Consider the following 13,839-nt stretch of genomic DNA (forward strand, 5'->3'; position numbering starts at 1 on the left):
TGGCATAAAGTATAAATAAAGTTTTATACTACAGGTCATAATGTATACCTTATTAAAGTTTAATAATAAACCCAAAAATTACAACATAGACACTCTATTGAAATTATCATAAAAAAGAACATATACACTGGGTGAGGAATAAAGAAAACAACTACATGATCACTGCAACTACTTGACTATGTAGAAGATAATTGTGGAAAATCTCAATTCCATATATAAACTTCAAAAGCAATTTTCTGTCATTATTTTTATAAGTAGCTCCTCCTGCTCAGCTCCCCCTTGCTTTTCCAACAATAGCAAGAATGTAGAGGAAGATGTTGATGATATCTGTGTACAGATTAAGAGCGGCAAAGATGTATTCTTCTGGACTCAGGGCCAGTTCCTTGTTGCCAAGCAGCAGCTGCGTGTCCACTGCCAAGAACTGTAACATAGAAATTCAGAACTGATCAAACATTTTTCTTTCTTTTTTTTTTTAAACATGTGAAACATTTTCCTCACAAAAGATGTAGAAAAAGTCACAATCAGGCTATTAATCATATGTTGTGTTCTTGGCTTAAAGGGCTGGTTCACCCAAATTCTGGTTTTGTTTGTCCAGGTTTCATTATCTGACACTGTTTCCTCAAAAACGGGTATGTGTGTGAAAACAAATATAGAGTATATTTACAGTTCTAATCTGAAATGTATATAAAAACAAATCACCACAACGTTACAACAAAAATTAGGACAATGCTAACCTCGGCTCTTCTCTATGTTCCTTTTTTTAAAATCTGTAAAGTACTTTAAGTACAAATTAACTTTAACTTGGATAAAAAAAAAAAAAAATTAAAAACACCACAGAGTACCTTTAAGGCACAATTTTGAAATACAAATTACCAAAGCATCATAATTCTTCCAAAGTTGCTATGAATTTTTTTTTTAAACTGAAATTTACAGGCCAGTTAATGCAATTAGTAGCTGGAGTTATGTTGCAGGTTTTACGGGTGTACAACTTTTTGGCTTTTCAGTTTTAAACTTTGACCTTGAGTTAGCATTAATGCTACAACACAGTGCCAACAGTCATCATCATTTCATAAATTGCGTTTTCAATCAGAAATCTTTGCCTTTAATTAAAACCAAACCCATTAGTATAATTTTCAAAAGGTGAAAATGTTGCCAAAATACATCATCCCAGTAAGTTATGTCAAATCAGACCTGACTGGAAACTTCACCCTCCACCTATTTTCATGCACAGGGGACTGAATTACTTTTAACAATGACAACACTAATGACTACTGCATCATCATCAAATAGAGTAAAGCTGGAAGAAAACTGTTTGTCTAAAGACTTACACAGGTGAAGAGCAACGCTCCCAGTGCAGAATACACAATGTGCAGAATCTGGTTGCGGATGAAGATGCAGAGGATGCCAAAGATGATCAGGACAATTAAACAGACAAAAAGCACACCATAGCAGGAGGTGAAGTCGTACTTGGTCTGTGGGAGGAGGACATTAAGGTATCAGAGTATGATTGATGTACATGACATACGTACATGATAGCAGGGATTGAAAACTACAAACCTGGAGGGAGAAGATGACCACTGTGAAGCACACAACAGCTGTGATGCCCACTGCCATGACTACTGTTTCAGTTTCATGGTAGCTGGCGATCATCCCCACCATGTAGGACATACTGAGTGTCAGGATGGACTGAAAACAAGAAACACAAAATACATCAACACTGCAGCACATGTTTGAGTGGAGAGCAGCTGTGTAGAATAAATCAAAAATGAAAACAATAATTTATAAATCTAAATTTTGTCTAAACCTTTAAGAATACTTAAGTCTAGTATCATCATTTTAGGCTGAAAATGACATAAATCAAAAATGACAGCTTTTCAGCAAGTAACAAGTCTTTTCTAACTTGACCATGTCACAATATATTTTTGTTTATCCAAGTTAATACCTAAGCCTTTACACATAAGACAAAGAATAACAAAAGTGAAAAGTTTGAATTTTTTCAAAGACAACATTGATTAGAAGGCTTACACAATGATGATTCAATAGTCCAGATCAAATAACACAGTTCTTCCTGATCAGTAACTCCTCCCCTCTTTATTTTCCATTTAGAAAAAATAACAAAAACAAAGTCTGAGAGCAGGCTTACTAATGCAATCAGGTTCCAAGGATGTCTTCGGCGAACACTTCCACAGCAGCTGATCACACAAACGGACACAATGAAGACACCGTAGGACACAAAGTAGGTCCAGGTGTTCACAAGGACAAATGCCTTGATTTCTTCCACGAAGGTGAAAACAGCCACAAAAGCGAATGTCACCAACAGCTGAGCAGTCAGCACCAAGAACACCTGGAGGGAACAGCAAATTGTTAGACAGCAGGTACAGATGCTATTTCTGACAAGGAATGTCTACTCTACTATTTTTTACATGTTGATAACCAACACAAAAGAGGTTTGAGATCTTACGTATTAGTCAGTGGGTTGTATTAAAAACCTGATTTCAATTAACTTCAATGGAAAGGTAGGAAATGAGCCAAGCAATTTGGTGTTAATGGCAGAAATTTTAAGGGATATTTCAAAACTTACACATTAACCATATATTTTTTAACATTTTTGCTCTTGTGCCTATATTTGAATTAAAACAAGGTTCCACATCTATCTCATGATGGTTTATCACTACATGTGTTTTTGATTGCAAACATGCATCCAGATGCCCATTTTAAAAATCTAAATATTTTGTTTTATACCTATTATTATTATTATAAAATTGTGTGTGTGTATATATATATACATATACAGTGATCTGTGTCAATGTGGGCAATATGGATAGAGTCCTCTATCACATAATGCAATATCAATACATTAAATTGTCTGATATGTCTTTATTGACAAATCCAACATATTAAATACTTAAGGTAAAGGAGCCTTCTTGCATTGATGAAAAAAATAATTAAAATCAAATTATGCCAAAAAGCAGTACTGTTCATTGATTTGCACTAGAGGCTAAAATGGTCTCATACACCCAGACATTAATTTGAACTTTTCTTCAACCACACTGTCCCCTTACCTTTCGAATAAAGGCTCTCCTTATGCTCTTGTTGTCTAATCCATACCCAAAGTCTTGATTGTCGTCAAAGGCTGGCGGATCCTCCTCGCTGTGGTGGTAACCATCATCTGAAGTGGCAACAATCACATTTAGAATTATCTTTATTGGCCAGGTTTGTTTACGCATACAAGGATTTTGACTCAGGTTTAATGGCTCTCAATGTATTCACACACACAACACAACACTCTTCAGAAAGAAATACAAGAAATGTCTATGTACAGGTGAAACCGCTTCTGTGAACTGTAAACAGTAAACATGTTACTTTATAAACATATAGTAGGTGATTATGCACAGTATATACGGCCTGTTCAACTATGTAGTAATAAATGCAATATATTGCACATTTTGTTTTAGACTAAAATAAATATGTATAGTTTGCAGGTGCAGTGGGTAACAATCATGTCAATCAGAAACATCAAATGGGTTACGTAACACAACCAATCTAATTCCACATGAAATTCCACACTGTTAGAAATACTAACCGTTGACGTTAGCATTAAAGCCCTGGCCAGGTGGTGAATAAGGCGAAGAGGAAGGGTTGGTGCAGTATCCAGAGCCGCCCTGAGGGTTCATGCCCATTCCAAAAGCTCCAGCTGCACCTGGTCCAAATGCAGTCGGTGGAGGGAAGGGGAGACCCCCAGCAGGGCCACCGAGCATGTTTGAGCCTGGCATGTTCATATCATATGAGGGAGGAAACGCTGCTTGGCCACCGAACATGTTTGAGCCTGGCATGTTCATATCAAATGAGGGAGGAAACGCTGCTTGCCCAGGGAGAAAGGGTGGAGAGGGTTCCTCCTGCATGGGAGTGTTTGTCTTCTCGGTGACCATCTCTGGTTTAAATGAGAAGCTGGGCCCGACTGAAGTGTTGAGTTATTGGCACAGCTCTGCAGAGTAAAGAGTGAAAAGAAGTCATAAGAACGGATATGAAGGGAAAATTAAAATAAGCACTATCTAGATGATTACGATGGTTGGCATTATCGAGACGCCGAGGGAGAAGCCCACTGTGCGATGTGCTCTGACGTCAAGGGGGCTCACGTGATGATGCTGACTTCCGGTAGGTATCATAATTGATAACAGCGGACAAACTTAATTAAAACAATATCTTATATTCATTGTCCATATTTTATACGTTTCCTCCACTGAAACTACCACTAGTGCAAGGATTAAAAGAAGCATTTGGCTACGGCTTTGATAACAATTCAAAAGCACGTACATTTCAACGAGTTTGTCCGAGAATACCGATGTTTAGCTAATGTTAGTTAGCTAGATTCAGGCCACATGTTCACTTTCAGCCAAGAAACATCCATTTAACCCGCAAAACTACATCCAATAGACTATTCGGCTATTAAAAGACCCGGAATTACTAACACTTTGATAATGGTCGAGTTTCATTCGGGTTCAATCGTTAAACACGTTCAGGTCCATGTTCGTGCACCAAATAATAGAAAACGGCACAACTTGAAGGGCAACAAAGTTAAGATAGCCAAAGTTACTCACGTTCTCCGTTAACAAACGCTGTTCCTCTAAAATTAATCGTGGTAGTTTTTTGCTGCTTGTTCCTCGACTGCCAGGAAACTGTTGTCCCACCCACCGCCCCTTTGGCTGCGGAATGTACTGTACCCGGTGACCCGAGAGTCTGTCCGAAATGCGTCAGTACAATCGAAAGTAAAGTGTGGGAAACCTCAAGTGGAGTGTACCAGCAACATCACCATGTATATAACCAGGCAGAGTCACGCCTACATGCAGTGTTGTGCTCTTTTCAATTAAGAGGCAGGAGACAGCACCGCGTCTGCGGTCTTTGTGTTGATCTGATAAAATATATACAATGTCACAAAAACATCAGCTGGCGATGTGTGTGTGTGTGTGTGTTTGGCTCCCCTCTCTGTCAGTTGGAAATCGTTTTTTTTCTTCTTTTTTTACTTGGCAAGTTACAGTTACAAGATAAATAACAGCTATTGGACACAGTGAAGTTCAGTTTCATATACATATAGACACAGCAGCATAAATCACATAGTAACCATGACTATGAATAGCATCATGACATAAGCTACAGTCATGTTGCTATTCTGAACGATACTGTCAATAAATAATCCATTATAATTAAACACATACAGAATAGTAATCAAGGACCCATATTTCCTTACTGTAACAATTATAAACATAGAACATGATCAATGTTGAGCCACATTGAAGTCTAATTACGATATAAATAACTTACATAACATGCAGCGCCAGAGTGTTACCATAGCAACAACATCATCTAGACTAGGTTTATATAGCTAGACTGGTATGAATTGAACTATCAGCTCAAAATTGACTCAAAAACATCTCCATATCCGGTAAAATATATACAAATATAACAAAAACGTCAGCTGACGGTGTGTGTGTGTGTGTGTGTGTGTGTGTGTGTGTGTGTGTGTGTGTGTGTGTGTGTGTGTGTGTGTGTGTGTGTGTGTGTGTGTGTCTGCTTAGCTGACAGAAAGAAGAAAACGGATAGAATTGACAATTAAGCTAGCTTTACAACGAAGTCAATTTCTCTAAATGTAATTTAATTAAAAACTGTGGTTAGCGATCTCAAATATTGGCAGGATTTACACAAAACAGAACTGATATGGCAGATGACTAGTTACAACCATTAGTACACGTTAGAATCACATCTAATGCATAAAATAAAATAAAGTTTAATATAAAGTTTAACAGGAAGTTTCAGTTGATGCCGCCTACCTGTTTGTCAGTTGGAAAAGGTTTTACCCGCGTGCGCGCGCACGCACACTTACGTAGTTCCATGACAAACACACAAACCCCAAGTGACACACAGCTATAGTAGGAGATGCACACCCAATGGACCAAAAATAATTAAAAATTCATACGCTATGTCTACATTAACAGCTACAAAATACTTGAGTGACCCACATGAACCAGCAGGTGAGAGGAGGCTACAGCTTTGGTGAGAAAAACAGGGAGGACAGCCAGAGAGTCATAACACAGCATTCATTCCAATGAACCAAAGTCCTGATATAGCCTACCAGACCTTGCAGCTGCCTGCCTGCCTGCTTTTCTATTGTTCCCCCAACAGGTCACATCACAGAGTTTCTTCCCGGCTTGAAGCATATGTGACTGGAACTGCAGTGAAGGATTGTAAACAGGTGGACAAAACAGGGAATGAACTAGGTCTATTAGGTGACAGAGGAGTCTGCATTTCAGCTGCTTGTTATGTCTGCTAAGCCACACGAGAGCCAAGATATCGCTGTATTATATTTAATTTCAGCACTTAAAATGTAAGTTTATCTGGAATTATATATTGCAAAATTGTCTATGGTTGAATTTGAGGTTTCTGATATATTTAATTTGGTCAGCATGAGGGAGTCCGGTAAACTGTAATGTTTCTTTCAACTAATGGTTGTGTAATCTAGGAAGAAGGACTTCACCTACTTACTAATAAAGAGTCACAGCAGAGCGGATTCATGTTACACACAAACATCTGCGTTGATTTATAATGTAAACAGAGGCGAACATCAAACTCTCTGCAGTATTTCGAGTGTAGATCAATTGCAAACACGTGCAATCCAATATTAGTTAGTGACTCAGTTTCTCTGAGATGTGTATCTTTGCCAGTTGGGATTCTATCTCTGTTTTGATATGCGTTATGGAAACATGAGAGGTTAAAAAAAGTCAGACAGATTATATCACTATCAAATAATAGATGGTTTATATTGTATTGTAGTGCTACTAATAACATGCCAACTCGTGTTCTGCCCCGCTGCACACAGGCAGCACATAACAGAACACTAAAAGCAGTTTTTGTAGATGTTTTGATGAATAAATGCATTATTTTGCCATCAGGTACAGATTTCTATTCTTTATCCACAACTATGACCATTGTGTGACATGATTTCAAACAAGTAAAAAGCAGACATTAAAAAAATTGAGAGGTAAATTTCCTTTTATTTCACATATTAAATGTTTGCATTATTTTGAGTCATGCATTACAAAATGCAAGGTGAAATAGGTGATGCCCTTGCATTTGAAAACATTCAATGTCAAATGACATCAAATGTAAAACAAAAACTTAAAAAGTTAACAGTTCTTACACTCTCCTTTATCAAACTGGTCAAGTATAAAAAGCGACATTAAAGAATTAAGAATCTATTTGAGACAACAACAGTAAATCTACAGAAAACAGAAAAAAAGCTTTGGACTTATTGCTACTTTTCCACTCCATATTTTGTTCTTTATACACAGTGTAGCGCTTTATTAAACCAAGTTTAAACATCCATCATATGCTCTTGATCATTAGAAATGCAGCAGCACACGTGGACATGTTTTATAGTAGGCTTCATACTAACACATAAACACAAAAATAAAGGGTTTATTACTGTAAGGCTCCATAATAAATACATAAATAGCATAATTTAAAAAGGCACATTAGGAAACATTTTTCTCAAAATGAAAGATTCACATTCAACAATGTTTCTCCCCCTTTTGCTAAGCTCACTTGAGGTGCAATTTAAAAAGGGGAGAATAGTGAGTGCTTTTTCCAGCTTCAGCTGTCACCTCAGCCTTTTGTCTCATCTACTATCAAAAAAATTACATTTTAAAGGGGAACTAGATGAGGTTGTCTATTCTATCTCAATCCAAACAGTTATGAAAAGAACAATCCTAACAAAACACTTACTTTTCTATTGTTATCTGCATAGCTTTACCAAACAAAATACTGGTCCAAAACTATGAAATACTGAAAACTGCATGATGACATAACATACTGTACTCATATGAATGAACATGTTTTGGTTTTCAAAGTAGTGGGGAAGAAACCTGATCATAAGACATGAATGCACTTGGGAATTTTTCCACTGCAATATATATATATATACAAAATTCAGCAATGAGGTCAAGTGAGTCTATTTCAATTAACATTAAATATTTAATAGTGACAAAACTTATCTCATCTGAATAAAATATACAGTAACTCCTCATTTGTCTCAACATTTTTGGTGATTTTCTTCAGGTTCTTTGGACCTGAGAGTGACAACTGTCATTCAGCCTCTAGATTCTTCTCCCTCATAACTTTGCCCTCCTCATGGGAGCGCGTGATCTCAACTGCTTCTCTCCTCTAAGGTAGTTCTCATGTTTTACTGCATGCGATCTGTCTGGAGCTGTTGAGGTTGGTACTGGCTAAAGGCCGCAGCGGCGGCAGCAGCTCCTGGGGTGGCAGCAGTGGCGAGTGGCTGCTGAACAGCATACCCATACCCTGCTGTAGTCATGTAGCCTGTCGGTGCTGGTGAGGCTGCATACGGATACTGCTCATAGGCAGCCGCAGCAGCAGCAGCAGTGGCAGCAGCCGCAGAGTACTGGGCATATGCTGCTCCAGTATAGTCAAGGTATGGGGAAGTGGCTGCTGCAGCAGCTGTTGTCGTAGCAGCAGAGGGTTGTACATGAGGGATCACCACACTGGGTTGGACAAAGGCCTGAGGGTAGACATAGTGGGCAGGGATCCTGTAGGACACAAAGACACACAGGGTCAAAGGAGAGCCGCAGCCAATTATCTGTCCAACGCTGAAACTAAATTCTGGAAAACTGAAAAGCAGGCGCCACAAATACGTCAATCCAGTCCTCAGAACACAGCAAATCCATTCATTAACAACTGAAAAACCCTACCTAGAAATGAAAAGTTAAGAAAGCAGCAAAACCACAAGGAAACACAAGCGCAGCTTTTAATTTCAAAAAGCACCTGAAATCTGAAACACAGTACGGCATTAAAAGAAGACACAGCCCAGCGCTGCACCCCAATGTCTCACTGGAAACTGTGTTTGACAAAATGCGAGCTGATCGCACAACACCACAACATATCAAGAAAAGAAGTGGACATTATTCTGTCCACATACTGTCACACCAACACCACATGTACAGACATGCCCACACATGTTAGGTCCTTAAACACAAACATTGATGAGGCTTTAAGTGTCTATAAAAATGGGAAATTCCAATCAACTGCAATGCAGTCCATGTAGCTGCTGCACTAACTGTACAGTATCTTATAAAGTGGTTGCTTGGTTGTGTTAGGTTCTGCAAAAGGCCCCATTGTGTTTATTTGTTAGAAAAACAAATGCATTTAGCTATTTTAAAGAAAAAAATAGTGGCGTGAAAGTAGATCTACATTGGAAGAGCAAACTTCTGTTTATAGACCAGAGTATAAATGGATGAAGACAAGCCGGGGTAACTGGGTAAAATTTGGCTCCACTTTAAAGTCGTGTTAAAGTCACCCTCAGTAAATATACTGCGGAGCAGGTGTGAAACTGTTATATCTCTCCATAGACAAGTTCCCCCTCCCCCTCTTTTAGACATACACCCCCACACAAACATACACACGCCAACTTGACTGACAAGGGAGGCTGGGAGCATGCTATTTTTTGCTCCCCTTGTCATCTCCAAAGGACAAGCTGATCTTCTCCTTCAGTAACACATGGCAGGGCACTCGTCAACTGTAATGGCTGCCTACGCCACTCTACTGTCTCGATGACCTCCCTTGAATTTATCTCCCTTGTCTTTATCATCAGTCCGGAGGTGTCATGGCTGATTAAAAAGTGGTGCTCTTGTCGCAAAGCTGGATGCTAGATCACAGAAAAGTTACAGCACATCTAATTAGATGTATAACTTTCAAACTTGACGAGACAGGAACCATCTCGCTGGTATTATTTATTTGTGACATGAGCTTATTTTGAATATTAACAGTTCAAGCGTTAAAAGGGAGCAGCTGACTTAAGCCGTCTCTATTGAAAGAGATGGGGGTGAACATTTTGTGGTCCTGCGAGCCGAGAGCTAAATAAAGGTGCTTTGTAAATCACCAGGACACATGGGTAATCTGCAGCACGTAACCAAAAGGCTTCATGGGCACATGGCTCGGCCCACCTGTTGTCCACAGCCGAGCGGCCCTGTCTGTGCCATACATTATTAACAGCACTGCTGACTGACTCCTATTTTCCATCTGAATTTGAGAGGCCGTGGAGATCACTGTAGCCGACAGCTGCTGCCTGAGAGACCGGCTAAGATCTCTGTCTCCAACCTACATCGCAGTGAACATTTGAGTCTAAACATATTGACTGTACATATAAAAAAGATTTACTTTACTGCAAGGATAACAAATAAAAATCCATACTCACACCTTTAGTTATGTAACATCTAAAAATTGTTTTAAAAATGGTGAGCGCCATAGTAAGTTGACACCACCAGTTCTTTTCTGTGGTGATAACACTGTTTGTGTGTCTTTTCATTATCCCTGAACTGTAATTGTTAACTGACAGCAGCTGGAGCGATGAGAAAAATGCAAAATAGAGAATATTTTAGGTTTATCAGAGGAAATATGCTCAAGATTTTGTACCTGTAGATGTAAGATACAAGTGAAAGCAATGGGTTAATACAAAAAAAGAAAAAAAAAAAAACACAGCATCATGGGTAAGAAACAGAAAAGAAACTCCCACATGCAAGCCAGTGTTTGTTTTGTTGCAGGGGATCGATTTTGAAAATCAAGTGAGTAATCATCAGCCCCCTTTTTTTTGCAACAAAACACGATCGACTTAATGTTAACTAAAAACTGGTGGGGATAAAAAAAAAAAAAAACAGAATAAACGGCAGGCTAAAGCACAAATCAATCATTAAATGGGAAAAAGAATCAACACTCCATTGCAGAGTTACAACTCCCTATCAAAACTCACAAAGTCTGCACAAAAACCTCCTGCACCCCCTCCCCCACCACCACCTCCCCCACTGCAAGTAGAAATAAAGCACACAGTTAAGCTGAACACCACATCATACTGAAAACAAGGCACACACCAATCTATGTACTATGGAAAACTGGAAAATAAAAAAAAGACTTCCATGCATCTAGTCACCATTTCAGTTCGTTTGTGTATGTCAGAGTATACAGGTAACACTTTAGCGCTCTGCCCAATGCAGACTCAGCTATTCCTCAAACCATCATGTCCCTTCATCAGCTATTTTAACCGTTACCGATCCTGTCAGATCAGAGAAGAGATAGACAACATGAAGTCAATCCTGCAGTATAGCTGGGGGACAAATGTTCACTTTCCTTCACAATCAACGCCAAGCAGAGGAGCACACATCAACACTCACATGTCCTCAGGATTTAATACAGTAGGTGGAGGCAATGATAAATAACATATATACAATAATACAAAAAAAAACTGATTATAACATCATAAAGGAAAATTTGTCTTATTTTGTGCCGACAGATTTTGTGAAAATAAGTTCTGCAGCGTAACATACCCGTAAGGTCTTTGGATGAATGCTGGGTGGATCTGAGGCACGCCGAATGCAAATCCTAGAATGAAAACAGATCATTGTTAAACTTCTGACTTTCACAAGATTGCCTGGCCTTTCCAAGAAAATTGAAAAACTACAACCAAGGGCAGGTCAGTCCTCAGTGGCATTTTTATGTCTGATATTTTATCCTCCAAATATTAAGAAGAATATTTGCTTGTTTATCTTTCACCTAAATACTTTCTTAACTCAATGTCACAGTGTCAGTCCCGGCATGTAAGTGTATAAAAAGGTCCTATTTTTGAATGCCATCTTGATTATCTAAGCCATGAAATAAACCTGCAGTCTAAAGGTGCAATGATAATTTGATTAAAATCGATTGGTAAATCGACAAAAAAATAATCAGCAACTTTTAGTTTTAGTCCTTGCCAAACATTTGCTGGCTCTAGCTTCTCAAATGTCTGAATTTGAAGCTTTTCTGTGTTGTACAGGATAGTAAACTAAATTTCTTTGGATATCGTTAATAGACAAACCAATTAATCAAGAAAATACTGTGGTCCAGTCCCTCACCTGGCTGTATGACCCTGGGCTTGGCCCCCAGGTAGGCCAGGTTCACATTGGCTTTCCTGCCGTCTATAATGGGGTTGGGGTCCTTGCAGGCTCGGTCAGCAGAGGCCCGGTCTGCCATGGTCACCTGGAGGAAGCAAAACATTTTCCGTTGACCTCATGGAGATGCCTTACTACAGTATTTGATCATAATAATGATCAGATGGCATCCACAAATGTTTTTTTCTTTTTTCTTTTTAAACACTATTTACGAGCGGTAAACTTCAACACTTGATAATGTCTGAGCACATTTCATTATCCTGCTCAAGTGTTACCAATAAGTCTTTTCCCACTCTGACAGCTACAGATGAATCATTTCTAACCTGACCGTCACACACAGCAGGAAACAACGCACATCTGTTTTCTACAGGTGCCGATACAGGATCAATGGACTTTATCGCCGACTGTGCACGTGTGCGTGCAACTTTGAGATGACAACTCAAAACCGGTAACAGGCTGTTACTTACAAATCCATAACCTCTGGATTTCCCCGTCTGCCGATCAGTGATGACCACAGCCTCCTCGATGTCTCCAAATACCTCGAAATATTTCCTGAGACTCGAGTCCGTTGTGTGATAAGGAAGACCTCCCACAAAGATCTTGGTGAAGGTGGTGTCTTTCTGTGCCGAGTGCATAATTTGTGTGGATATATAAATTTAAAAAAAAAAGTGATTTCCTGCAAGTTTTAAGGTCAGATAAAGTCAAGAAAAGCGAGTTTAGGGAGAGAGTGTGTGACGCGGACAGGCAGCCCCTCTGTAATGTGTCTGTGGCTCTGAAGCAGGAGCAGCAGCAGGAGGAGGAGGAGGAGGAGGAGGGGGACACCTGTTAGTTGGTTGTGGGAGGTTTCCCAGTGTGTGTGTGAGTGAGACACAGATACTTTAACTCCACCCTATGATCCCCACCACCACACTCACTGTGTTCGGTCTCAGCTCTGTCACACAGCTGCCGAAACAGTGGCATGGATTAAAAAAAAATTAAAGTTGATATCAGTTACACAGGAGGAGATGTCACGTGGGTTAAGACAAGTAAGATTTTTAAAGTTTGACTTTTAGGCCACAGTAGAAATGAATGCAGTCAACATGAAAACCACTACCAGGCTCATATCTAGGATTTTACTACTGTATGTTAAGTACTGATGCAAACCACCATCACCTCTACCAGATGGTAAAAATACAGTCTCTCAATTATTTGGCTTTGTCATATTTTGTTTCTCCACTTAAGTATTCACTTCTTCTAAATGCTGTTTTAAAGCCTACATACCACCAAATGTTGGTGGGGAAAAATCCTTATAGTAGTCAAATGTAAATATACTGAGTAAGTACTGAACAAATCCAGTAATAATTATTTGGATTTGTCATATTTTATTTGTCCAATTAAGTTTTCATTTATAATAAGTATTTTATGTTATTTTTTCCCCAACATACAGTCTAAATGCTGTTTTAAAGCTTCCATACTGCTTGAAATTTTGATGGGGAAAAAATCCTTTATAATAATTAAATTGAAGTTGGTTAAGTTGAATTTAAATATATATATATATAGGCTACTTAAATCAACCAATAAAACACCCATCATGTTATAGCTTTTCAACAGGTCTTTTTCACTTAAGACATAATGTCAAAGTAGGAAAAACACAGGTGTAAATAACAAAATTAATGATTGCTGTCATAGCGTCTAAGCTTACTGTGACACTTAAATAGAACTGAGCCCTCGTTAATGTTATTAGGTACACCTGTGCTTTTCCTTCTGTCACAAGTCAAATTGTCTGTTGTGGAAAAGGTGAAACTTTCAAGAGGTTACTTAAACCCACAAATTCCCAGAAAAATGACCAAAGACATGGCCTCAGTGACCTCACAGG

The 13,839-nt window shown here is 38.8% G+C and overlaps 2 protein-coding genes across 3 annotated transcripts; both read right to left on the bottom strand.

The window, feature by feature from the left end:
- Positions 1-38: 38 nt before the first annotated feature.
- On the bottom strand, positions 39-6,004 carry grinab (glutamate receptor, ionotropic, N-methyl D-aspartate-associated protein 1b (glutamate binding)). 2 transcript variants are annotated; one of them, XM_044359813.1, is made up of 7 exons: positions 5,826-6,004; positions 3,584-3,985; positions 3,063-3,169; positions 2,144-2,344; positions 1,558-1,686; positions 1,329-1,472; positions 39-421 (listed from the first exon to the last, which is right to left on the bottom strand). In XM_044359813.1, exons 2-7 carry the CDS (start codon positions 3,927-3,929, stop codon positions 269-271), a joined length of 1,080 nt encoding a protein of 359 aa, XP_044215748.1. In that variant the 5' UTR covers positions 3,930-3,985; positions 5,826-6,004; the 3' UTR covers positions 39-268. The 2 variants fall into 2 exon arrangements, with proteins under 2 accessions (XP_044215748.1, XP_044215747.1); XM_044359812.1 differs by lacking the exon at positions 5,826-6,004 and adding an exon at positions 4,599-4,826.
- A 1,022-nt stretch (positions 6,005-7,026) lies between these two features.
- On the bottom strand, positions 7,027-12,836 carry rbm24b (RNA binding motif protein 24b). Its single transcript, XM_044358441.1, has 4 exons — positions 12,452-12,836; positions 11,949-12,072; positions 11,385-11,439; positions 7,027-8,597 (listed from the first exon to the last, which is right to left on the bottom strand). The coding sequence occupies exons 1-4, from the start codon at positions 12,617-12,619 to the stop codon at positions 8,234-8,236; spliced, it is 711 nt and encodes a 236-aa protein (XP_044214376.1). The 5' UTR covers positions 12,620-12,836; the 3' UTR covers positions 7,027-8,233.
- Positions 12,837-13,839: the final 1,003 nt, after the last annotated feature.

Source organism: Thunnus albacares, chromosome 8 (genome assembly GCF_914725855.1).
Source record: "Thunnus albacares chromosome 8, fThuAlb1.1, whole genome shotgun sequence".
Classification (NCBI taxonomy): Eukaryota; Metazoa; Chordata; class Actinopteri; order Scombriformes; family Scombridae; genus Thunnus; species Thunnus albacares.

What these genes read in the sequence shown, in the direction of transcription:
- rbm24b (XM_044358441.1), bottom strand. Translation starts at nt 12,619, where the DNA reads ATGCACTCGGCACAGAAAGACACCACCTTCACCAAGATCTTTGTGGGA. An exon ending in GCCCAGGGTCATACAGCCAG is followed by an intron (nt 11,440 to 11,948) that starts GTGAGGGACTGG and finishes TTTTCATTCTAG; the next exon opens with GATTTGCATTCGGCGTGCCT. An exon ending in TTCATCCAAAGACCTTACGG is followed by an intron (nt 8,598 to 11,384) that starts GTATGTTACGCT and finishes TGTGTCCTACAG; the next exon opens with GATCCCTGCCCACTATGTCT.
- grinab (XM_044359813.1), bottom strand. Translation starts at nt 3,929, where the DNA reads ATGGTCACCGAGAAGACAAACACTCCCATGCAGGAGGAACCCTCTCCA. An exon ending in CTTGGAACCTGATTGCATTA is followed by an intron (nt 1,687 to 2,143) that starts GTAAGCCTGCTC and finishes TCTTGTTTTCAG; the next exon opens with TCCATCCTGACACTCAGTAT. An exon ending in TGGTCATCTTCTCCCTCCAG is followed by an intron (nt 1,473 to 1,557) that starts GTTTGTAGTTTT and finishes CTCCTCCCACAG; the next exon opens with ACCAAGTACGACTTCACCTC.